The following is a 26,374-nucleotide window of genomic DNA, read 5'->3' on the forward strand; positions in this document are numbered from 1 at the left end:
TCAACCTCAGCAAGGCATTTTTAATGGGCGTGTGTGGAGCTGCTCTTCTCCGTTTGGTCGATTTCAAGCTAAAGTAAAGAGTCTCTGGGTATCCCTCCACATACAAAGCTGGACGGAATACAGCAGTGCAAACTTCCCTCATCAACCTGGGGAACGGTTTCACTCCTCTCCTGGAGTGGAGCCAAGTAAAGAAGAGCAATGTCACGTCGGGGAAGATTCAGGGAGGCTCTCCTAGCCTTGCTACTAACTGCCAACAAAGGGCCACGCATCCTAAGGCCAACCACGTGTGAAGGGCAAACAGTACGATGTCAGAAGCATGAGATCACCTCCATGGTCCTCTTGGACTCTGACATCTGCCCTCCCGTTTCAAAGATCTATTTGACCACTGGGTTTGGGTCTAGCAATACATTCCCACACATTTTCTCTTGACACTTGTCCCCCAGGTTCGGCCACATCTAGCCTTAAAGTCCTGTCCGGAGAGCTCAGAGGTCAGTGGAGGATCCTCTGTGCCAGCCGTGGTTGACAAAGCTGTTTCTGAAGCTACCTGATGGCAGTGATGGGGCCGAACTCAGACACTAGGCAAGCACCCCGCCACCTGGGCACTGGGCGAGTGACTACAGGACCCTCCGCTTGCCCCTGCTCACCAGCTTCTGCACCAGGAAGAAATCTTTCTTATAGATGGCAATGCCCTTGTTGAACAGCTTCCTCTCAGCCATCTTCCACTGGTCAGAGCCTGAAAAGCAAAGAGGGTACCAGGTTGTAAGTCGGGGAGGAACATGAGCATCTGTACCGTGAGCATCTCTGACCCACTGAAGGTGGGAGGCCATCCACATCTGTTTTGGCCACTCATTACCAGCTTCCTGAAGCCTCACTCCCCTTGCTTGTCAAACGGGAATGAACACCAGAGCCTGTCTTTCCAGGTTCAAGAAAGACTAGATGCTATACAGCAGAATGACCTTTTGGGGCTCTGCCTGGAGATGTGGGTCTAATAGAGACCGAACAACAGTAGTTACTGGGATTACACGATTGTATCAATGTCCCTCTTACAGGACAGCATCTAGAACAAGACAAGCACTGCAAGGTCCATGTTGCAGTTACCTGGAATCAGCTGATTGCACTCCCTAGGCTGCCGGCTTTTCTACCTATGACTTGGGAGTTTTTTGGCTTGGATTCCAGCCTACCCATCTGATGCTTTCCCCGTAAAGTCATGGGGAGCCCCCACCTGACCTTCATATTAGTTTCCTTGCTCTGACTTTTGGCTGGCTCTCCCTATCCCCACTCACATTCAGGGCTGTGACTAAGCACTGAGCAGGGCCCCACCTCTGCTGGAGACCCCTAAGGTTCTGGACCACATGACCACCCCAGTCAGGCCCACCTGTGTAGTGATAAGTCGCCAGCGGATGATTGTGGGGCCGCACTGGCTTCTTCAGTAGCAGCTTATTCAGTGTTTCCTGGAGGGGAAGAAAGGGCTGTCAGGAAGCTAGCAACAAGTCGCAGTGAAGGATGAAGTATCCCAGGCCTGGGCAACATGCAAAGGACCTTTGCAAGCTCTGGAGAGAGAAAGCACGCATGCACTCTTGCCTTAACTGCTGTGAGACAGGGCATATGGGGGAAGTGGGGCTGCTGAGGATTCAGGCCACGAGACTATTGCGGGAATGCTCAACCAGAAAGCAAGCAGTATGGACAGAGAATGCCCTTGGTGACAATGCAGGGAGGCGGAGCTACTGACCCAGAAGCCAGGACTGGATTCAACAGCAGAATCTTGCACACCCAGCTAGGGTTTGCAACTAAAGTTCCCTTAGGCCAAACTCCAATACCCTCTACCATGGTAAGACCCTGGCAACTACCTCAGATCACCATGCCAAGTCACCTGAGTGCTCAGGAAGCCAAGGCAAGGTGGGCAATCGTGATTGTGAGGAGAAAGAGAAAATACCCCCCATCAGAACATACGCAGAAGAGCAGATATAAATCAACAAAATTTTACACCACTAGGCCTGGTCCTGGCAGCAGACAGGGAGGGATCAGTACCTGTTTTCCTAAGGGACCCCCCTCCCCAAATTAAAAAGGCTTACTTACCAGGATGTCTCCCCGAGACTCATGCAGATAGTGCAGGGCCAGTTCCTGATTGGTGCCAGCACCAGGGAAAATGCTCGAACACGCAGCCGTCAGCAGGTCATCCACTGGATTCGCCAGAGCATCGGGAGGGCAGCAGGAAATCACGTTCAGTGCTGGGCCTTGTGGGACCCAGCCTGCCCATCTGCCCACCAGTCTGCCATGTCCGGTCACTGGAGACCTCTCCTTACCTTGCCTCTGCTTCTCCCAGCTGTTCTCAAGATGCTCCCATGGCTGCCACACCAAGTCAGCCTTATGGGGGTCTGCAGCTGCCAGGGCACGGTCTCTGATCACGGGGATTTCTGCTTGGAACCGGGTACCAACGTTGATCCGTCTGCAGGGGCAGAGAGGCAAGGAGTGAGGACTCACCTTGTGAGGTCAGCGAACCTGACTCTGTCCTTAGGATGTGAAAGAAACTGCAGCTGGCAGGTGCTAAATGCAGCAAGGCCATGGCTGGGTGAGGGAATCTGGCATCTGGTGTGATCAGAAGGGCAAAACCCAGAGCTGAAGAGTGGACAAGCAACTCTACATCTGACAGACAGAGAATCTCTTGGACACCCACCCCGACCTAGCTCTCCCTAGTGGCAAATTCAAGCCAACCTGCTCCTTACCCTTCCTCTCCCTGTAACTTCCACACAAAAGCTGGCAGAAAACACAGAGCCCAGGAAAGAATACAGAAGCCCAAGGAGACTGTGTCTGTGCAGGCCCCATGGGACCCTCCTCCTGCTCCCAACACTAACCTGCCACACACTAGGCCCACCTGGCCACCCACATGCACGGGCTTGGGGCAGGGCTGCACTTACGGTTCGATGCTCACGGGGGTGGCCTCCCCCATCACAGAGAGGACGGGCGGGGTGACTTCAGAACTATCTATGGGCAAAGAACATATTGGTAAATGGCCCCTGCGTCCCTTCAGGAAAACACTCCCATCCTAGGCGGCTATCCTGCACGCATAAGAGTCACCATGGTGACTCACTAAGAACACTTGGAACTCAGGTACCCTCTGTCCCTGCTCTGCAACCTGATGACAGTGCAACTTGGGGCCTTTATTAACTATGCGGGCAACTCAGTTTTCCCATCTGCAAAAAGGGGTTATTTCTTTGTCTCATGACTAGGGATCATGAGAATTCTGAATTAAATAAGAGCCTGGTAACGCGTGAATATTCGTTACACTGTCAGCAGGACCACCAAGCCCAGCTCCTGCTCCTAGAAGCCCCCATTTCCCACAGGCTTCAGTTTACAAAGAGGTTGAAGCTGGAGGCACAGCAGGGATGATGGGAAGGGAGGGTCCCCTTTTATAACTGTCTTCTCATTTCCTCTCCGGATTTTTCTGCCTCACTCTCGTTCAAGTTCATCTTAGAGTCAGACTAGATCAAGGGCACTCACTCCCTCAGAACAAAACAACACACAAAACCTCTGCAGCTTGAGACAAAACCTGAAACCCTCAGCTCTCTAGGCAGTTCCCCATGTGTCTGAACCTCCCACAGCCCAGACTCTGGACCCCAGAGGCCTACTAACCTCCTGGTGCTTGTTCCCTCTGCTAAGCCCCATTCCACACTAGCAGCACCCTGCCCGCCCCTCCCTCTCTCCGTCTTAGCCACTTCCCAAATTCTTTCCTTATCTAAGCAGGCTAGAGCCTGAGGTCAGCCCCATTCACTGGGTGCTGGGCCCACCCTGCTAGGAATCACAGCTTTTCTGCCTCTCAAGCTTTCTTGTCAATTCCCTAATGATCCTGCCCTGTACTTTCTTTAGACTGGATAATGGCTTCTGGAGCCTGCATCACAGGATCCAAGTTCAAGGTCTTACACCCCAAGTGGTGGGCAGACTGACACTTCCTTGGCTCTTTTCTGTGACTTCCAGCACAAACCGAGCCAGGGAGAGAAACTTCCCCAGGAAGCAAAGCCTATGCCTGTCAGCATTGGGCAATTTCCACCCACAGACAGCAGGAGGCACCAGAGAACCACAGCATGGTGAGCTCTGAGGTCAAGGTTAACTGGGTGAAGACTGCACCTGTGTGACTCCACTGTGGGCGATCAGGTGACTCCATTCTCCAAGGGAAAAGAACCCCTTCTCTCCGTGAAATGTGAAATGGTCAGTTTTAGGCCTCGCTGTTTGTGAAGCCTGCTCTTGACCAAAATGACTGCTCAAACGGGCCCAGGAGACCAAGTCAGTCACCTAATAAAAACAACGCTAACCTATGTGATCTCTACCACAACCCAGGGAGGTTGCTACTAGGCTAACCCAGAGGAAACTGCTGTGTGTGGATCTAATAGATGAATATCACAGTAACTCCACCATCAGCTCTGGAGGAGGCAGGAGGACCATGCCTCACACCACCCGCCCGCTCTGGAGGAGACAGGAGGACCAAGCCTCACACCACCCGCTCTGGAGGAGACAGGAGAGTTCCTTCTTCCAGCCGCCAGCCGCACAACCACCCAGAGACTGCACGGCCTTTCCCCTGCATTCCCCACCAGTACAGCCACCAGGTCACTTACTAGAACGGAGCAGGGTACGATGGGCACTCTTTGGCGTGATAGGAGGGGCTGGGATGCTGTTGGTTGATATGATGGCATTGAAGTAGAGGCCGGACCCTTCCCGAACAGGGCTGAGAATGGGGGGCGGTGTGTAGGGGGGCAGCTCAAAACTGCGCTCAGAGGGGTGGTCAGCTAGGCGGACAGGAGACCGCAGGTGGCTCTGGTAGGGGGTGATGTTGGAGTAGACAGGGGGCGCGATGAAAGTGCCCGCCTTGGTGGGGATGATGAGGGGCTCCGGCCGCGGCCGCTGCTTTGGTTTCCTCATGGAAGGCTCCCCCTCCAACTTGGCGTTCAGGTCTTCAGCCTAGACACGGAAACAGAAGCTCAGCCTTCTGTGTGTCCCCAGAAACCTGTAGTCTTGACTGGAGCCTGCCGCTGTCATCTCTGAAAATTATCTGCCCGCTGTACCCACCGAGACAGCCTGAAAGAGGAGAAGGCCCAAAAGCCCAGCCTAGTGTCTCCTCCCAGCAGATTCCGGCCAGAGCAGTGTAGGTCTTGGGAGCCACCTGTTTCACATCTGAGACATAGGGAGGAATCCTGTCAAACCCTAGAAATTATTCTCAGTCCTAAATCTGGGTCCCGGGCCATAGCTCCCATCAATGCTGCGATGTATGCACTAGGGAAAGAGTCCAGTTAGGAAGGGCCCGGATGCTTGCTACACTGCTCGGACAGGATCTATCACCCTTGCTGGCTATTTACAATGGCGGATTGCCCACGCGCGTCTTCCCTTTTTTATATATATATAAAAAAAGACTGAATTTGTTTTTACTTATGTGCACACATACGTCTGTGTGAGTGTACCCAAGGAGTTCACAAGGGAGTAGTAGCCCCTGCAGCTGGAGGTACAGGTGCTTACGAGATGCCCCAGTAGTGCCAGAAACCCATCTCCCGTCTGAGGAAGAACAGCAAGCGATCTTAGCCGCTGAGCCATTATGCCAACCCACTGTGAATGCGGAAAAGGAGGAGACAACACCAGACCTGGCAGCAGTGAAGATCCAATAAGCTAGCAGGTGGAAATGAACAAGCCTGCTTGCCTTTGTGGTAACGGAGACCGAATCCGGGGTCCCACGTGTATGAGCCAAGCACCCTACACTGAGCGCCACCTCCCACCCACAGGATTTCTCCCTCTCATCTGACATTCAGACCCTCAGCCTGGAGAGGGCAGCAGAACAAGGATGGCTCAGCCTGTAGAGTACTGTGAGCTAATCTGTGGAAATCGATCCTCTGCAGCTGGAGTAGCATTCCTGTTCTAACGAAGGACCAGGCTCTGCATGGGATAGAAGCCTGCACCGTGTGCCAGAACCCGAGCTGGGAAGGAACCCACAGGATGCAACAGGAGTCTGCTCCTGCAGAACGTTAACTTGGATTAGGTCTGCTACTGTCAGAGGATAGCCCACCCATGTTGTCAGTGTGCCTTCCTAGCTCACACTTCGCCTATGTGGTACACCTGTAGCATGGTTAATTAAAAAAAAAAAAAAAAAAACCCGAGAGACAGATATCAGGGCTCAACCTGAAGGTCAGAAAAGCAAAACAGCCAGCTACTGGCTCTTACCTCGACCTCAGCCTGAAACAGCGATCCTGCCTTCAGGAATCTCAGAATGAGACTGTGCCTGAGAGCTGTCTTCTCCCGTTTTACATCCCTTTCTAGTGCTGGGATTAAAGGCGTGCACCACCACCTCCTGGTTTCTATGACAAACTAGCACGGCCACTGGGATTAAAGGTGTGTGTGTCACCACTGCCTGGTCTGTAAGGCTGGCCACTGAGGCCATTTTACTCTTTGATCATCAGGCAAGCTTTATTTATTAAAATACAAATAAAATGTTTTATGGGCTTCTATACAGAATAAAAAGCAGGGCCATCAAGAAATAGCCTAACCCTCTCAAAGGGGAAATAAACAGCTGTCATGGGTAAACAGCTCCTAAGCTATCTCTGGGCACACAGTAAACCTAGCCAGACATGTTGTCTGAGAGAGAACAGGCCCTCCCTACTTCAAGGATCCAGCCAAAGGGGCTCTCTGCTTCTGAGGCCCTGGCATGACCTTTACTCTGTCCTGTGTGCCCTCGTTTCCCTTCTACTAATTAGGATGAACTGAGACCATTCATTCTTCCGCCTTTAGGGGAACAGTCTAACTACACAGGAAAAAAGAAAAGAAAAGAAAAAAACCACAGTTGACCTATGCTCGCTGTCAACTTGAAGCAAACCAAACATATCTAGAAAGAGAGACTCTCAGCTGAGGAACTGCCTCCACGGATTGGGCATCTGCTAATTGATGTGGAAGGGCCCAGGCTACTGTGGGCAATCAACTCCTCACCAGGCAGTGTAGCACCAACAATAAAAACCCAGAGTCAGATATTGGGGTTTAACCTGAAAACCAGAAAAGCAGCCAAGCCACTAGAGAAGTCTCACCTCTACCAAGGTTGAGTGATTGCAGTCAGAGCCTTTCTCTCCTTCCATTTTATATTCCCCCTAGTGCTGGGATGGGATTAAGGGTGTATGACTCCCTAGGACTGCGATTAAAATGTGAGCCACCAGCACTTGGATTTGTTTCTGCATTGATCTTGGGTAGCCCAGGTTTACCTTGAACTCACAGAGATCTATCTGCCACTGTCTCCCAAATCCTGGGATTAAAGATGTGTGCCACCACTGCCTGACCTCTAGTGGCTTGGCTTTGCCCTTCTGATCATCAGGCAAGCTTTATTTATTAAAATATAAATAAAATATCACTATGGGGTGGTCCTGGGTTCTTTAAGAAAGCAGGCTGAGCAAGTCAGAGGGAGCAAGCCAGTAAGCAGCGCCCCTCCATGATCTCTGCACAGGCTCCAGCCTCCAGGCTCCAGTCTTGAGTTCTGTCCTGACTTCCCTTCACATTGGACTGTAAACTCTAAGATGAAACAAACTCTTTCCTCCTCAAGTGGCTTTGGATCTGTGTGTCTATTACAGCAGCAGAAAACTGCTTAGAGCAGGAGCTAAATGCCTCCCCGAGGTGCTAGGCAATCCCTTACAAAACCAGTCCAACTATTTGTAGGGAAGAGACTTAAATTGTTACCAATATTTCTGACTTTTAAGATGTGATAATGCTACTGAGACTATTTTAAAAAGAAAGGAAGGATGGTGACAGGGAAGGACGGAAGGAGGGAAGGAAGGAAAACAGACTGTATGTATGAATTCAGATATAACCTAAAAATATTTGTGGGTGAGATGATACAATGTGTTAAATGTGCCTCAAAATAATTCAGGGTCATGAAAGTATTGCTGAAATAAGACTGGCTGTATTTTGATATAACTGTGAAAACTGGGTCACGATTAAGCATTCTTTCACTGGACCCCTCTCTGTTTTTATGCACGATTGGAAATGTCAATATTACAATGAAACATACAAAATAAATATAAACAAAAGATAAACACAAAATGGGACCCCAGAAAGCAGACAGCCTCGGGCTGACTACCCTGCAGTATCTCACGGTAATCTCGGAGCCCGCTGGTATAACGGACACCCTCACAGGCAGAAACCCAGAAGATGCAATCCAGGGTCAGCTCTGCCGTTACCTGGTTGTATGACCTTAGGTCAGTGCCCAGGCTCCTTCCTACCCACTCTCAAGACAAGCTGCCAGGCCTCAACGTCCAGCCTCTAACACAAACTGAAGATGGGCAAGGAACCTGGGGCCTGCACATGTTAGGCAAGTGCCCTACCACTAGGCTGTACAGAGTCACCAGCACTAAGGTTGAGAGTACTTGGCACCCCAAGAACACACTCATATGGGGATTTAATCCTCAAAGCCCGATATCAACAGTATTAAGCAGGAAACTGAAACCCAGATGGTATGTAGAGGCAGGGAGGTGACTGATTAGGTTTAGATACGGTCATGACAGCGGAGCCACCGCTGTTGAATCCTGGGTGGCCTCAGAAGAATGCAGTTAGAGACCAGAGACAGACACATGTGTTCCCTATCTTTTTCTCTGTGGGGCTCTGCAATTATCTCCAAACTCTGCCTGCAAGATGATTATCGCCAGAAAAGGCCCCTGGACTTTGCGGCTCTGGATCAACAAGCCAAACTAAAGCTCTTCATTCTGTGAGCCTGCCTTGGGTCTTTGGTCAGAGTGACGGGAAGCAGATTAATACAGTCTCTAGACTTTTCTGGACCTGTTGCCTCACGTATGAAGCGGAGGTGCTGACTAGGTAGTTGCTCCTTCTTACCCACTCTCGACACAAGCTGCCAGGCCTCAACTTCCAGACCCTAATGCGAACTTTCCCCCAACCACAGAACAAGACCTTAGAGAGCTGATAAACTTTAATTAATTACCTCACAATAATCCTGAAGGCCCTGCCCCTTCCTTGTTCCTATTATGGAGAACAGGCATACAGGCTAGCTCTTCAACCAAACAGACAGGAAATCTGAATTGAGTAGAAGAGACATTCCTGAAGATGTCAGAACAAACAGCTTGATAAAATTAAAGATCTGGGATAGGTGTGGGGTCAAAAAGGATGAAGTCCTTCCAAGGTGGGGAAATGTTAACTGAGCAATACTGAAGGAAAAAAGGTTTCATAGAAAAAATAAATACAGGATGGCTGGCAGGGCGGTGGTGGCGCTCGCCTTTAATCCCAGCACTCGAGGCAGAGGCAGGCGGATCTCTGTGAGTTGAGACCAGCCTGGTCTACAAGAGCTAGTTCAAGGACAGGCTCCAAAACCACAGAGGAACCCTGTCTCGAAAAAACAAAAAAATAAATAAATACAGGAGGGCTGGGGAGATGGTTCAGCAAGGAAAGTGCTCGACACGCAAACAGGACCTCAGTTTGGATCCCCAGAACCCACATAAAAAAGCCAGATGTAGTGGCAAACATCTGTAATCCCCAGACGTGGAAGGGGGAGACAGGAGGATCACTGGGGCCTGCTAGCAGCCAGTTTACCTAAAGCATCAAGGTCCCGGTTCAGTAAGAGACCCCATCTCAGAAACTACGGTGAAAAGTAACTGGGAAAGACATCCCTCTGGCCATCATAGGTGCACATAGGCAAGCATGCACATTCGTACACGTGTGCACATGTACACACTCTAACACACAAGTACTGAGTTATTATCCATTTTCAAGATACTCAGTGCTAAGATAACAGAAAAATAAAAGGGTCTGGAGAAATGGCTCAGCAGTTAAGAAAGAGAACTAGCTGTTCTTCCAGAGGACCCAGCTTCATTTCCCATCACCCACATGGTGGCTCACAATTAACTGTAACTCCAGTCCCAAGGGGACCTGACATCCTCTTCTGGCTACCATGGGCACCAGGCCCATACACTTTACATTACATAGACATACATACAGGCAAAACACCCGTTCATATATAAACAACAAATGGGGAAGAAGAGGCAGCAGCAGAAGTATCAGGAGTAGCTGGGTCAAAGAGCTCCTGAGCTAGCCTGCATTGCACAGCCTTGCTTTGTCTAAGCCGTGGCTGGGTCACTATGCAGAAATCCAAATAAGAAGCCCTACTAAAGTAACCACTGAAAGAGAAATAATTATACATAGTTAACAAAGGGGAGTTAGGAACGACAACCCCAGTCAATTTAAAGCATGGGAGTGGGGGGACAGATGGCAGCAAAGACAGGATGATGTAAACAGCATTAACAGCAGGTGATAGAGTTCAACCACGGAATATCAGTCATTACATTAAGTAGAGATTCTATCAGTGGAGTCTAGAAAAGTATAGCTCCATGCAGACAGTAGAATGGCTGTTGTCAAGGGCTAGAGCAGGAGTGAGGCCTGGGAAGAGGATTAAAGGAACAGTTTCAGAGGCCTATTGTACCTCAATGGCTTTCACACTAACCGTATTTCTCTCAGAAATACTGCTAAGAGACCAGATCCTACATGCTCCCACCACAAAAAAATAAAGACGTTAGTTAATAATTATGCTAATTAGCTTGGTTTAGCAGGTCTACTACTACATACATACACACACATATTGACTACATACATACATACATACACACATTGACTACACACACACACACACACACACATATATATATATATATAAAAAGCATCATATTGCAGACCATGCACACAATTTTTATTAGTAAGTGAACAAAAGAACAGAAGTTGTATTGATGTTCTTATTAAAAGACAAAGGTTGTTAGGCTAGAAAATGGCAAACCGCGATTGTACATGACTTGAAAATATTTCTGAAGGACACAGAGAAGAGGAAAGCGGAAGGATAGAAAAATACATGCTGCCAACACTCATCAAAGACATGCTAAACACCAAACTCTGAGAAAGATGAAGAGAAACTTCTCACACTCTCATCCAGGTCTGAACACGTACACACTCAGAACAGCCTATCAGAACGCACAAGGACAGAAAAGACAAAAGACGAATGCAGTCTTAGAGGGAGGTTCCAAGGTGCTCAGCTCAGAATGGAACAGAACAAGCAAACACTGCACCTCAGGGGCTAGCTCGCGGCCTTCTCGAGGAGCCAACAACAAAAAGATTCACATCCTAGATTCTCTGCAGTGACCACAATTTCAGGTATGAAACGGTCTCATGCCCTCTGTGTTCCTTAGTACAGTTTGATTTGGAAAAGAAAAATAGTATCTCCCTGACAACTGGAAAGATGGATTTGTGGTTAAGAGCCCTTGGATGCTCTTCCAGAGGACCAGCTTTCCATTCCAGGTACCCACATGGTGGCTCCTACTGTCCACAACTACAGTTCTCCTGGACATTGCATGCATGTGATAAACAGACATAAAATAAAGAAAGAAAATAGTATCTCCCTGGATACTCGAAGCATCTACTGTTTCCCTTGGAGTCTTTGTAGCTAGAAGCTCTGGGCACTGGGGAGGATACCTGAGCTGGAGCATCCGTCCCGGGAACTCGGGTGGACCGCCTGCGGGTAACGATGACCGATGGCTTGTGCTCAGGGGGGTACTGTTCAAGACCCTTCCCGTCCTCATCACCACTTCCCACTTGGGACACCTCAGCTGGACCCACCGTCCGCACAGGGACCGACACCGGGATGATGAGGGGCACCATTCCACTCTCCTCTCGAGCTCGCTTGGCAGCTAAGGCAGGCTCAGAAAACTCCACCCCACACTTGGCAGTGGAGGCCAGCACACTTTTCCGCTTCTCCTCTGAGCCGTTGGCATCCTGGAGAGGAGGGAGATTAGATTAGTGAGGAGGCAGTGAGGTTCAGAAGATGAGACCCCATTTGTTGATCTAGGACTCCCATGCCCATTCAATTCAGCAACGCTACCACCCACTCCCTGGTCTCTGACAACCTGGCATTTCTGGACCACCCCTCTTCCTCGACATTTCGGATACTATCCACGCCCCATTCTGCCTAGCTGTGCCACCCTGGCCTGAAGCAGGTGATTCCAAGGGGTCACTTCAGCCCACAAACAGCTTCAGCTGCTTAGCATTCAGAGTACAGGGTGCGACCCACAAGAAAGGGCCTTGCTGTGGCAAGCTGAAGGAGGGAGGTCTCTGAAGCTCTTTTCTCATGGCTACCTGACTGGAGGGAAGGCCCTAAAACTCTGCAGCCTCCTATGTGTCTACTTGGACCTAAAGACAACATTAGCTGCAACTTCTAAGGAAGAAAAGAGTAAATACTGGTCAAATACGAGGTGTCTATACAGACTACACCGTCCTGCAAGTTCCTAACTGGTTCAACTTCTTTACAGGAACCTGGGACAGGAGATCTACCCTTGCTGTTGTGTTTGATGAGAAGTTACATTTGAGCAAGTAGAAAATAAAACTGAAACCCCAAGGTAACACAAGTGCTCAAATTCTGTTTGGTTTTCCTCCCTTTAAAAAAATACCTTTACTGCAGCGTGATTTACAGCCAACCAAGCAAACCTACTTTAGGTCCCACCTAATGACTTTGACACGCATCGTCTCTGTAACCACCTGCACACCCTCGAAACTTAGAATACTGGCTCTCGGCACCCCCTGCTCCCAATCCTCATTTCATGTGAGGAAGCCAACAAGGACTTTCCTGCCCACCAACCTCCCTGTGTAGAACACTCAGCATTCCTGCAGGTTGTTCGGGTGCCTCCTGCAGAGGTTTTCAGGATGCAGAACTTTCCCTTCCTTTAAATAGCCGAGAAAACTGCCCAATAAGTCTAGCATCGTTTATTTCCCACCCCACCCCAGCCCTGCCTGATGGGATGCCAGGTGCAGCCCTCATTCTCACCTGCAGTGAGGCCAGCTCCACCGCCTTCTGGGCCAGTGTCAGCAAATTAGCCTCCTGGGACGCCCTGCGCCTCCGTCTAGTGCTGTGGATCACCCCACCTCGCAGCATCTGTCCGCAGTCTCCTAGGCCCCCCGCCCTCATGACCTCCTCATTACCCACGGCAGGAGCCTCCCGCTCCCGACCGTTGGGTGCCAGTCTCTCCCCATCGGCCAGCAGCTGAGACTCCCTTAGTTCTAATGAGAATCCCAGGGCTTCAGAATGGGGCTGCCCCAGGGAGCCCGGTGGTGGCTGCTGAAGAGGCCAGTGATGTAGAAACAGATTGCCTGTGGGCTCCTGCCCAGGTTGGGTGCCAGCTCCGTCGAGGGAGTTGGAAGGCAGAATCCCCTCCTTGGAGAGACGGCGGGAGCGCCGTGGGAAGGCCATCTGGGGCTGAGGTAGCACAGGCTGTGGGGCGGAGTCCTGTAGGAGGGCCTTGCGTAGTTCGGGGTTCATATCTGGATTGTGAGGAAAGGGGTAGGGGGCCATGCTGTGGTGAGCCAGGTGGGTCTGTCCCAGTGGCCCACCTGGTGCTAGGCCAAAGTCCTGGGGTTGCTGGGAAGGCGGCTGATGCATGGAGTAATAGTTCTCAAACAGCTGCATCTGGGGCAGGGCTGCCGGCTGCTGCTGCTGCTGCTGCTTCTGAGGCGGGAAGGAGGTGGTGGGGTTAGAGGGCTGCGGGCCCTGTCGGAAGACCTGGCGGTTCATCTGGTGGCCAAATGCCAGCTGGAAGGGTTGCAAGGGCAGTGTCTGGTTTGGGGGTTTCTTGGCTGCATGGAAAGAGTTCAAGGGTGCCTGGGGCCTCCCCACGTCCAGCTGCATCTTCTGGGGCACCATGGGCTGCACTGCATTTCCATAGTGATCCAGCTGTGGACCCCCAGGTTTGTTCCCCTTCAATGCCTCGGGGTGGTTATAGTAGGGAGAGACCCCTACGCCTGGATGAGGGCTCCCTTTGGGCCCACTATAGAGGGACAGGTGGTTCCATGCGGCGTGGGGTGGAGGCTGGCCAGGTTGTTGCTGCCAGCCACTGTCACTAATGCCTCCACCTCCTGCGCGCTCCAGGCCCCGCCCCGGGGCCATCACAGAGTTGGGCCACTTCACTGAGCCTACTTGAGCTTGCTGGGACAACATGGCCGCTGTGGTTCGCTCAGATCCATAGACCACAGAGTTCAGCAGAGCCAGGTTGTTGGAAGGAGACAGCTCCACAGGCTGGGTGGTGGAGGCAACCCCTGCTGGGCCTTCGTGGGCCTCGTACTGCTGTTCCTCCTTTGCTCTGAGGGACTGTGGTGGCGCCTTCAGGGGTGGTGGCTGTTCCTTGGAAGCTGGGTCCTGGTCCGCAAAAGGGCAACGCTTGCGCTTATTCTGAGCCTTGGGCTGGGCCTGGAGGTTCATGGTGTGGCCAACTAAGCCCTGGCAGAGACGTCCTTCAGCAGCTGCCCATCCCTCGGGAGAAGGTCCTGCTGGAAGACTGGCCACAGTCCCAGGCTGGTAGCCAGTAAGGGCAGAAGAGGGGCAGAGGAAAACACAGGAGCCAAGTAATGTCCGCAGGTCCTTCCTCTTCTGGAGCGGTTCTTGGGCTCGGCTACGCGCCCCCAATCATGTTGCTGCACCAGATCCTGGAGCCTGAGGAGGAAAAAGGGATGAGAGCCATCAGCCACAGGATCCTTGGAGATCAGCACCAGTGTCCCCCTGCCTCAGGTCACACGGGGGCCAGGAACCAGGGGGAAGCTGCCGGGAAGGCAGCAGGAACAGCAGTCTCCTCGGGTATACCGTCACTCTCCCTTGTCCCACCTTCTGGCTAGACTCCATGCATTCGGCATTTGAGTGTGTAATTTGTGCCCTGTAAAAACAGACATGCTGAGGGGCCAAGTGGAGCTGCCCTGCAGTCCAAGCCCCAAGGCAAACCGAGAAAAGGGAAAACAGACAAAGACCCTTGTCCTATTAAACCTGGTTCAGGCACCGGACAGGCCGGGTCTGGTCCTCCTTACACATCTGTCTACACAAAAGCCCCTGACCCACAGGTCACCGCCACCTCCAACACTCCACTTGAAGACAAAGGAAGTTAGGGGACAGGGACTATTTATTCCCAGTATGGCCACCCATCCTTTGTAGCTACACCAGGCTGTTGCAAAGCCCAGGACCCAGACAGAGTTAGGCCTGTAGCCTTTTCTGCTGAGGCATGTAGGTGAGGCCCCACCCCTGGGAAGAGCTGCTGGGTGGGGCTCTGGCTGCCAGAGTCTTTCTCAAACTAGCACAGAACCTGTTTTGCAACCCTGGCTGGATGGAGGCCCAATTTAGTCTAGTGGCTGGTCAGCCAGCAGCAGCTGCAGGGCGGCTGCCACCTCCTTCCCCTCCACTGCTCAAGAGCGGCTGGCTAAAGCTGAATTGAACTAAGAAAGGGTTCAGAGTTCCAGAACTTAGGCCCCCAACATGTCCCGTGATGTAAAGTGCTCAGCTTTCCTGCTTTACCATAGTTTTAGGGATGGGGTTGCTGGGATGGGAGCTTCCTATATGTTAAGCACATGTTATACACGTGAGCCAGACCAGACTCCCCCAACCCCTCTAACTTGATGTTCAAGACGATTGTTATATGGACATTGCTACAGAACAGAATCCGGGCCTATATTTTACAACATGCAGAGCCGCTTGCTAGATCGTTAATTTTTTGTTCTTTCTTCAGAAAAAAAAAAAAATTGTGTTCGTTTCTTTGTTTGTTTTCTCCCTGGGAAATTGGTAGGAGTGGGAAGTACAGAGCCCACTTCTTTCCCCAAGGCTCTGGCCTTGAGTCTCTCAGGAAGGCTAGAGGCGGGCAAAGGAGAATCTGCAGATCCCCAGAAGCTCTGAAAGCAACAGACACCACGTTAGCAGGTGGGGCAGTTCCCAGAAAACCAGCAGGGAACAGACCGGGCGTCACAAGTCCTGCCCACAAGAAGCCCTGCCTGCACCTACCCGGTTCCCCTCCCAGACACACGGCGCTATCGCGGCTCTGCACGTTTCCGCCGCTGCCCGGGCTCCCGGACCGGCCTGCCAGCCAGCTTGGCTGCCTGACTCACTGGAGGGCCCCCTCCCGCTCTTTCACTTTCACCCAGCACCCAGAAGGGGAGTAACTTCCTCCTCCATTTCCTTCCTCGGCTCCTGGGCCCCGAGGACAGTAGAGCCCCTAGCCTGGATGCCTCTTTTGTTTTCATTTGCTTAGAAATTTCAGGGAAGGAGGGACAGAGAGGGCTCTGAGGCACCCTAGCCACAGCAGGAAGGGGAGAATTTGGACAAGAACTCGGAGCTAACCAGAGTAACAAGGTTTTTGAAGAAAAAAACTATTGCTTTTTAAACCCCCTTTCTTGAGCAGCCAGACCAATTCACAGCAGAGAACCAAAAGGCAGCCAGAGAGGGAAAAGCCCCCTGGGGCCTCCATGAAGCTGAAGGGTGGGACTGAGGAGTTCCACCTCTCTGAGGGAGACCCAAGCCCGTGTGTCTGTAGAGGAAGAGAGGGGATAAGAGACTGGGGAGACAGGTCAGAGGGAACCCCAGCAGGCCGTGTGCCTCTAGGGGGCTGCAAGCTCAGGGAGGCTCACATTCATTTGTGGGAGCCACAGCATGGGCTTTGGGGGCCTGAAAAGGGGGAGGCCCACATGGCAGGCAGGCATGGGTGCACACACAGAGGGGACCTAGGCAGGAGAATGGCTATTCAGAGCCTGGTGCTGGGTTTGGAGGGGAAGGGGGAGGGAGCTCCAGGGTTTGGTTGCTCTTGCCCACGAGTCTGAGGGGGTGCTGGGGAGATGTAAGTCAGAAGGTTAGACCAGTTCTGTCCTGCTTCCTAGCCTGCACACTAGGCAGAACCCACCATTTGGCATACGACAGAAGAGACAGGGACAAACTAGGGGAGGGGCTGGTTTGGGGAAAGACAGAATCACCCCCATAAGCTTCTTGCTGCAGAGATCTCTACCGCAAGGCCCTTTCTGCCCTGCAAGAGGGCCACAGACACAGGCCGAGGAGAAGAGGGGCCTATGGGGAAGTGGGAAGGGCCACCTGGGCAGCCTGAACATTAATAATGTGTCCTGCCTGTACCAGAAGGGTCCAAAGTCCTTTGTATTTTTTAAAATTCCTGTTATCAAGCATGGATATTTTAAACCCCATTTTGTAGGTAAGCTGGTAAGGCTTACAGGAAAAAGGTAATTTGCCTATGGTCACACATGATTACGTCACCAGGACTTGAAGCCAGGCATGTCAGACTCCAGATGAAGTCCTCAACACACACCGCTCTGATCTTGGGCCCTGTATGTTCACCTTTCCTTTGGGCCCAGGGCAAGGGCTTGCTGGATACAGACAGCCTCTTCTCTAGCTCCGGGGAGTGCTCGCCTATTCCTATTTGAGCTACGGCAGGTAAACCCTCTTACACTCTCCTCAAACATAACTGAGACCCTCAATCTTTTTATTTGTTGATTTGTTTGTTTTTTGAGACGAGGGTCTCTCTGTGTCACAGTCCTGGCTGTCCTAGAACTTGCTTTGTAGACCAGGCTGGCCTTGAATTCACTGAGATCCGCCTGCCTCTGCCTCCTAAGTGCTGGGATTAAAGGCGTGCGCCATCACCGGCCAGCTGAGACCCTCAATCTTAAGAGAAGCTACAAGAGCCGTGACGCCAGTACTGGCTACACTGGCCCACCCTATGCATAGGCTCCCTCACACAGGCACCCCTGGCCCTGGTTCAGTCTTGGTGGTTGTTGTGGGGCTTTCAGCTCTTAGAGTACCCAGGCACCTCCCACCCTCACAACTCTAACAGGCCTGAGCCACTTCCTCTGTTTTTCCTGACACGCCCTCGTTTCCTCAGCCCTTCAGGTGTAGGTCAGCCTGACCTTCCTCACAGTGAGGAAGAAGGAAGCCACCTTCTCCAAAAGTTGCCAGTCAATGGGCCAAATCCCCAAGGTTCAAAAAGAGGGTGTGAGGAAGAACCCCGGCTGGCAGGTCACCCCTGGGACCAGCTGCAGGGCCTCTGACAAGGGTTGCAAGAACCCAGCAGGAGGAAACCCGCAGCCACCAAGAGGCCCAGACTCTGCAACCACTTTGTCAGTCTATGCGACTGTCATGCTCCCTTCCGTGGTCCCTTCCTCTAGAAGCTTCTCTGCTGCCACCAATCTCTGACCAGAGCGCTGCAGGTCTGCCTATGCTGAACACAAAGCATTGTCAGTGGCCTGGGCCCAGGGAGGCTCTCAGAGAGCTCTATGGTGAAAAGCACTGTCCTACAGAAGGGGAGGGGGGAGTGCACCAAGAAAAAGAAAGCTGTGCTGAACCCATGTGTGGGTTTCACACACACGAGAAAGCTCTGGAAGTCCTTGGGGTGCTCTGTGCTAATGGTCACTCTACTCGAAAGGGAGAGCAGCGCCTCAGGTAGCACAGTAGCCCACCTACATGCCCAGCTGTGACTGGCCCATCCAGGAGAATCTATTGGGCCCTTCAACGCAGGGGAGAGGGACCAGTTACGGCCACTGAGAGGGGATTGGGCCACTCATCAGCCAACTGGGCCATTCGATTCGTTCATCTGACACACAAGACTGCCGTGGGTCACAGAGACCAGGGAGGAAGTGCCCAGCTTGGTCCAGGGTCACAGGGGTCAACTCTGAAATGAAGGCAAGAACCAGCTAGAAAGCCCTCCTAGCCCTTAGAGAGCAAACGATTTATTTTGAGGCAGTCTCACTAGGAAGCTCAGGCTAGCTTTGAACTCTAGACCCTCCTATCTTAGCCACCTGAGTACTGACTATGAATATGAGCTGCCACCCCAGTCCTGCAAGCCCAGCTCAAGAAAGCATGGGAATATGGCCTGGGGTCTCCCACCCAAGAATAAAACAGCAACAGGGTGGGTACTACAAGACCCTAACCTCCACGCAAGTCGTATTTCTGAGCGCTGAAGAGGTTGCCTTGGGGCAAAGTCTGAGCTACCTACCCTGCCCAAAAAGTCCCCAGACTCTGGCCCCTGCCGTCTCTCCTAGCACTTCATGCATGAAGGATATGGTCAGGTCTCATCAACCGGCTTTCCCATTGTGTGAGGCTGCATCCCTGCACTTCCACCCTTCACACTGACACGACCCTTTAGCCACTGCTTCCTCTGGGAAGCTCTCTAACCCCAAGGCCAGGAGAGGGACCACGCAGCGAGCTTATCTCATCACATGATTCCACCACACAACTATTGGCCTGGTTCCTCCCCATCTCTGGTGCAGACCCCTGTGCCTTGACACTCAATCCGGACCTGCCCAGTGGGGAGTTCAAGACTGCGCCCAAGATTTGCACTTTAGAACTTAACCAAGCAAAAGGGCTCACAGCCAGGTATCCAGACTGGGGTCCTGCCTAGTCCCGAGGCCCGTTTTATCTCCCTGATAGATAACAGAGCTCCCCAGACTGCTGAGGCGATTACAAAGGGCCCACGTTAGCTCTCCCAACAAGACACACAGAGCCCGTGTCCTCTCCAACAAAGCTGACACAAGTCCACCTCCAGTGGGAGCCCATTGAGTCATCTGCTCCTGCACCGTCATTCACTGCCCCGTTCTACACTCGAGTCACCTGGAAAAGTACCAGCTCGCCTGCCCCTGAGGCTGCTCACCCCTGCCTGGGCCAGGAACACAAGCCTTTAAGTCTGTTTACCTCGTGTCCTGACACGGTTGGACTGGGTCTCAAGACAACAGATCTGTCTAAAACATTAAAAGGTCCATGCCAAAGGGTCCAGCATGGTCTAGCTGGCCTCCTAGCCCAGGTTCACTCTCTGAATGGCTCTTCTCAGATAACTGAGGTCTCTGGCTACAGCCAGACTCGCTAAGTGTTCTGGAAATGCCATCTTGGGGCCAGTCAGAGTTGTGAGGTCTTGGATAAACTTTCCCTCTAGATGCAAAGTAGCCATCAAACTGCCATTTGTTCCCCACTCCAGGGCAACAAGGAGTTCACAGTCAGGCCAGAGAGGCAATTTCTCCAGCCCACTGGACACAGAAGCTCTGTTCTCAAGGGGTTGCATGACGGTGAGTAAAAAGGCTTTGATCGGAAGGTGCTGACCTGCCGGCCACAGGGACCGGGGAGAGCAGAACAGGCAGGACGGCTGTGGCAGGCCCATTCCTCATCCAGAGCCCCTGGGTCACCTTTTCCCCAGACTAAACTTCAGCTCAGAGATGCAGAACCTAGGTCGACAGGCTGGGGGGGGCGGGGAGTCCCCAGGGTCTCAGTTATGAAGTTGGCCAGGCTCAGAAACTTGGCCAACGTTCAAGCTGAATACAGTATGAGCTTTGACAGAAAAAAAAAAAAGTCAACAGCTCTTAAGTGTGAGCGGGGAATCCTCAACCTGATAAGACATCTTAACTGTCTCCCTCTCCCATTACCCCACAAACACCAGCAAGCTGTCCATTGGGGGACCAGGATGACCAGTTTCCTTTTATGGGAGGAAACTCACGCCGAGAGAAGGGCTATTGGGGCCAAGCAGAGAACCAAGCATCCACACTCAGCACAGCCTCCAGTGAGGAAGTGACTGGCTGCGTGCCTACTAGACAAGGGTCACCACCTTGTCTATAAAACTCTCCTCAAAGAACAAGGACCAGAAGCAAGGGGTGACGGTGCCACACTCTGTAAGAAAAGACAGGGCTGGGCACGTGGTTCCATGAAGTGCTTGCCACTCAAGTAGGAATATCTCCACTTGGATCCCCGGAGCCCATATCAGAAGCTAGTCATTGACAGCTTATATGGCACCCATAATCCCAGCATTGGGAGCTGGAGACAGGAAGACTCCTAGGACATACCGGGAAGCCGGTCTAGTCAATCAATCGTCAAGCTCCTAGTTCAATAAGATATCTCACTCAAAAATCAGGTCAAGATCCGAATGTGGAGGACACCAACCTTGACCTCTAGCCTCACAGTCACACGTGCACACACACCCTCAACTCCAGAGACAGAATGACAGCTGTCCTCGGGTGGGGGCCTCTAGTCTGTGCCCCGTGATGGTCACACCACCAGTCTGTCTGCTATAGTCCTTCCCTTCTGGAAAGGTCTGACTCCCCCGTAGGTCTAGGGCAGGGCTCTCTGGAGGTTGCCTGAGTGCCCCGGTGCCAACCTCGGCCCTGAGCCAAGATACAGAGGAGGCCAGTCACAGGGGCCTTGCTTAACACTGCCTGCCCTGCCTCTTCCCCCAGCGCACACACCCTGCCGCAGCTGTGCAGGTCTGCCTGGGCCCCTTCATCCATTCAACGGGCATTCGATGGCACTGGCTGCGTGCCAGGCTCTCGGGAGACACAGGAGACAAGGCATGGTTTTCTACCCTGTCGAGCGTCTAGTGAAGTGGGCAGAGAAAGACACAGAGACGCATAACAACTATAATACAGGGGAGAGGGAGGGCTGGGGTGAAGGCAAGGGACGGGCAGTGACCCTCAGGGAGTTCCCTCTTTGAACCTCTGCTAAAGCTGCCCCTTTGCTTTAAACTGTTAGCTCTGCTGACACTCTGTCTCCAGCGCACATGGTCGTCGCCCCTACTGATGCATCTTGCTGGTCCATGATTACTCCACAGTGCTTCAAGGTGTTAGAAGCGGATGGAGAAGGTAGTGGACGGCTTGCCAGGGAACTAGGTACCTGGTTCAATAATCTCCATTCCCCGGTTCCTGCATCTGGGGACTTCAGACAGGGAATGGGGAGGACAGGAAGCAAAGAAAGACCCACGGAACAAGCATCGGACCCACAAGACAGGACCATCTGTGTGCCCAAGGTAAGCAAGTGCTGTTTACTTATACAGACACTATTTCCCCACTGAGGCCTAAGAGCAGCCCGCCCCAGGATTCACTGGTGAGAAACCAGCCTGCGGACTCCAAATCATTAGGCTGCCCCTCATTAGGCTCTGTAGTCGGTCTGCAGCCTGCCGCGATTCTCAAACCCACCCTGGTCTGAAAGAGGGAAGCGAAAAAACAGAAGGTATATCCATAATTCTTCGTGAAGAGCCCAAACAGTGCCAAGTATTGGAGCCAGCGAGTCAGGACCTGTGGTGACATTTCCTAGGGACCATCACTGCCAGAGTAGTATTCTGTGTAGAAGACACCAGGATCCGAAAGAGCCCAGGGCTGACTTAGTTTAGCAAACCCTAGGGATAACTGTGACTCTTATAGAGCCCATGGTCGACCCGGGCGCCCATGGTTATGGCGCTCTTAAGGTGTGGGCAGCATCTCATTTAACCTTTTTTTTTTTTTTCGTTTTACAGGCCAGGAATGGCATACTCAACCAAATGTAACACAAAAGAAGGTAGTAATGGGGAAAGTATAGAACAAGCCATAAAAATGAAACGGCAAAAATGGGCATAAATCCTACCTTATCAACAACTATTTAAAATGTCAATGTATAAAATGCTCCAATTAAAAGAACAAACAACAACAAAAAAGGCAGTGGTTGGCAGAATTTCTTAAAGGTGATCCAGTGACATATGGTTTACAAGATACTCTTTCTGTTACAAGACTTAAATACGTGGAAAATAAAGAAATAAAAGAGACAACAGGCAGAGGCAGGAAGATCTCTATGAGTTCGAGGTCAGCCTGGTCTGCAGAGGCAGTTCCAGGCCATCGAAGGCTATACTGTAAGGCTCTGTCTCAACCTCACCCCGAGAAAAAGGAAAGGAAAGAAAAGGGAGGAGCCAGAAAGATAGACAAGTCAATAAAGTGCTTGCTGTAAGTGTGAGGACCTGAGTTCAGATCCCCAGCACCCACACACAAAGCCGAACACAGCAGCACACGCCTGTAAGCCCAGGAGGAGACAGAGGATCAGTGAGACTAGCTCAAAAATAAGGGGGGCCGGGTGGTGGTGGTGCACACCTTTAATCCCAGCACTCGGGAGGCCGAGGCAGGCGGATCTCTGGGAGTTCGAGGCCAGCCTGGTCTACAAGAGCTAGTTCCGGGAAGGGCACCAAAGCTACAGAGAAACCCTGTCTCAAAAAAAAAAAAAAAAAAAAAAAAGGGGGGGGTGGAACCAACTGAGGAAGACATCTGACCGTGACCTCTGGCCTTAACATATATCTAGCAAGCGTGCATGCATGAATGCTCACACACACACACACACACACACACAAAACCCCACACTCCTGCATACACACGAACACACCAAATAAATATATAAAGGATAAAAGAACAACAACAACAAAAAAAATACCATGCAAACAGTATCCAAAGGAGAACTGATCTTTAGACAAAAATTAAAGACAAAGCAAAACATTTTGTCATGGTAACAATGATGGTCCATCAAGAAGCTATCACAGTCATAAACATGTATGCACCTAACAAAAAAAACAAAACAAAAGAAACATAAAGCCAACACTGTCAGAATTGAAGGAAACGGTCAGTTCAACTGCTACCATCAAAGACTTCAATAGTCCACTTTTTTTTTTTTTTTGAGACAAGGTTTTACTCTAGCCCAAACTAGTCTAGAACTTGATGTAATCCTTCTGGCTCAGCTTCTCAAGTGCTGGGATAACGATGAGAATCCTTAAACCCGGTCTCAACAACAAGAAAAAGAAAGCTTGGATAAGACAAAGCAATTCTATCTGAATTCTACCACCTATGCAACACCTGCCAACAACACCATATAGTCTCTTCCGAGCACATTCACTAGGTCGGACCATAAAGCAAGTAAGTTTGGTTTCTTTTTTTTGTCTGTTTGGTTTTTTTTTTGGTTGGGGGAGGGGGTTCAAGACAGGGTTTCTAAAACAGCTGTCTGTCCTTTTAACTCTCTCTGTAGACCAGGCTGGCCTTGAACTTGCAGAAATCCACCTGCCTCTGCCTCCTGAGTGCACCACCACTGCCCAGCACAATCAAAGAAATCTTAATAAGTTTAAAAGGACTGAAATTATACAAAATATGTTCTTTGATCAAAATGAGCTAAAATTCAAAAGCAAATAATAAATTTGAGAAATTTCCAGAAAAACCAAGGTTCAAAGACCTGTTCATACTCTCCTAGCTTGTGCCGGACACTTCCTCCTCACACGTTCTCCATGCATGGCAGATCTTGAACATTTGCAAGCCCGCAAGTATCTTCTTGCCCGTTCCTTCACACCAGACACACTGATTCTGACCCCAATTGAAATAGCTTGCAGAAAGCCAGGTGTGGTGGCACACACCTTTAATCCTTTTAATCTCAGTACTCAGGACACAGAGGCAGGGGGATTTCTGTGAGTTCTAGGCCAGCCAGTTACATAGTGAGAGCACCTTTAAAAAGAGAAAAAAACCTAAATAGCTTCAGGATGAAGCAGCCTTTGCATCACAACAGGCCACCTTGCTTTTCCCTGGGGAAACACCCTGTGGTATTCTCACTCTGTGGCCTAAATGCACTTCCTTCCCAAGACAGGAGCTAATATTGACAGGACACTCTTCTGAGTGGGGCACTTTTTAAACCCTGGCTCATGACAATCCATCCTTACAAACCACACAAAGATGGATCCTGTCCTTGCAACAGAGGGACACTTAGACTCATCCAAATGCTGTCTGCCTCCAAGGTCCCGCCTCTTTCCACCTCCCTACAGCTGCAGTTCCCAGAGGAGTGAGTGAACAACACTTTTGAGAACCCTACAAAGCCAGTGTGGCCTCTGCCTTCCCTCCCACTCCATCCTAAGGATGCTCTTCCTGGGGGACATTTTCAACCAGGGTGTGGTACATCACACTCCTCTCAAGAGAGGATCCAAATCTTCTAGAAACAGATCCCTATTGGGGGTGCTGATGAAAGGCCCCTCAAAGTCAGGAGAGCCCAGAGGGTACACAGGCAGTGGGGAGAGGGGAGCCCACAGAGGTAGGCTGGAAGCTACAGCTCAGAGGGACTTTGGTCAGGTAAAGGTCTCCCATCACATCAAGACGGCTTGGGCCTCTCTCCAGAGCCAACTGGCAAAGCAGAGCCCAGCTGGGAAAGCTGAACAGGTTCCAAATATCAAGGGATGTCCACGTTCACTCAACCTAACTCCTCATTCAGCACAGTAATCCAGAGAAAGGAATTTGTCTTAGGACATACACCCAGGGGCACAGCAGGGTTCCAGTATTAAGGACTTAAAAACGGACACTTCATGCCTCCATTTAAGAAGGCCCCAGCTCTTGGGAAGACACTGAGGAAACCTGAAGCCAAGGTTAATCACGCCACTACACAAATACAGCTTTATCCGTGCCTTTAACACCCATGCTTCAGGAGCTGCGGTGCAAGCTTGGTACTAAGAATTCCTATTTAATCTCCCTCTTTTCCACCAATAAACCTCAAAAGTTCCAGGGGGTCAAAGGTCAGAGGAGCAGAGGCAAGTCCAGGACTGGAGCCAGCGCTGCCTGTCTCAATAACTTTCTGCAAACTTGAGTCCCAGGCTCCGCCTCCCATTTGGAGGCCACACAAAGCAGTTTTGAAACACCAGGTGAACAGAGAAGCCTCCAAGACACAACTTCTCCCTGAAGACTGTGAAGACCACCCTGATGTTCCAGAAGTGTGGCTGGCTGAAAACCGCCCAGTGGGTGAGTAGCTCTGAGAATGATCCCCATACCTAAGAATCCTATGGAAGGATCTGTGTGTTTTCCTTCTAGAAGCCACATGCTTCCCATATTCTCCAGGGCTACATCCACAAGCACTCTCCAAATAAAGCCTGCTCTCCCCAGGCCATCAGATACCCCAAATGCCCAAAAGGTTCTTATCCCTTCCCCTGATGCCCCGAAATGTGAGTCCATTCAGTTCTAAGCTTTAGTTCTCTGAGCACCTATGGCCCCCAGTACCCAGGATGCCGAGCAGCAGGCAATCACATGTCTGCATGGGGTTCTACAGCTTCTTCTGAGAACTTTAATTTTTGAATGAAAGCTGTTCGTGGTACATGCTAAACAAGGGAGAGGGAGATTAGTAAGCCTACATTCCAAGATCACACTGGAAACCCAGTTCATGACTGATCAGATGACAACCCAGAGAAGTAACCTGACTGTGAACCCATGGTCACTTGTCCCAAGGACCTACAGATTACGACCTGAGTAGAGTCATGGGCTGGCATGTGGATGCCCTCGCATGGTGCACCTGTCTTAAGTCACTGTTCTGTTGCTATGAAAAGACACCATGACCAAGGCAAGTCTTAAAAGAGAAAGCATTTTATTGCGGGCTTGCTGACAGTTTCAGAGGTTTGGTCCCTTATCAGCATGTTGGGCAGCCTGGCAGGCATGGTGCTGAAGAAGTAGCTGAGAGTGCAACATCCAGATCCACAGGCAGTAGGAATAAAGAGACAATGGGCATGGCTGGAGCTTTTGAAACCTCAAAGCCCACCCCCAGCACAACACTTCCTCTAAAAGGCCAGCCCTACTCCAGTAAGGCCACACCTCCTAATCCTTCTCAGACAGTGCCACTCCCTGGTGACTAAGATTCAAATAGATGGACCTTGGCAGGGGAGGACTTCTCATTCAAATCACCACTTCCCCTCTTCAAACCTGCCAGGTCCTCAGGGACGGTCTGGCTCACCTCTTCCCAGCTCTGGGGTGAAGCTGGCAGTCTGGGGTGTGAGGTCCTAAGCCTTCACCACCACCC

At 51.2% G+C, this 26,374-nt stretch overlaps 1 protein-coding gene across 5 annotated transcripts in view; it reads right to left on the minus strand.

Moving 5' to 3' along the window:
• Positions 1-26,374, minus strand: part of Mideas (mitotic deacetylase associated SANT domain protein) — a 67,754-nt gene that overhangs the window by 7,399 nt on the left and 33,981 nt on the right. For 4 of the 5 annotated variants that reach the window (XM_050164561.1, XM_050164556.1, XM_050164557.1 and 1 more), the window contains exons 2-9: positions 12,821-14,479; positions 11,476-11,775; positions 4,608-4,950; positions 2,916-2,982; positions 2,304-2,446; positions 2,077-2,180; positions 1,376-1,451; positions 645-733 (exon numbers count right to left, since the gene is read on the minus strand). In XM_050164561.1, coding sequence (XP_050020518.1) covers positions 645-733; positions 1,376-1,451; positions 2,077-2,180; positions 2,304-2,446; positions 2,916-2,982; positions 4,608-4,950; positions 11,476-11,775; positions 12,821-14,248 — 2,550 coding nt within the window. In that variant the 5' untranslated portion in view covers positions 14,249-14,479. The remainder of the gene's footprint in view (positions 1-644; positions 734-1,375; positions 1,452-2,076; positions 2,181-2,303; positions 2,447-2,915; positions 2,983-4,607; positions 4,951-11,475; positions 11,776-12,820; positions 14,480-26,374) is intronic. The other variant, XM_050164560.1, reaches the window with a different exon arrangement.

The sequence above is a fragment of the Alexandromys fortis genome, unplaced genomic scaffold (assembly GCF_014885135.2).
Source record: "Alexandromys fortis isolate MF-2015 unplaced genomic scaffold, M_Fortis_MF-2015_v1.1 scaffold_159, whole genome shotgun sequence".
Taxonomy (NCBI): Eukaryota; Metazoa; Chordata; class Mammalia; order Rodentia; family Cricetidae; genus Alexandromys; species Alexandromys fortis.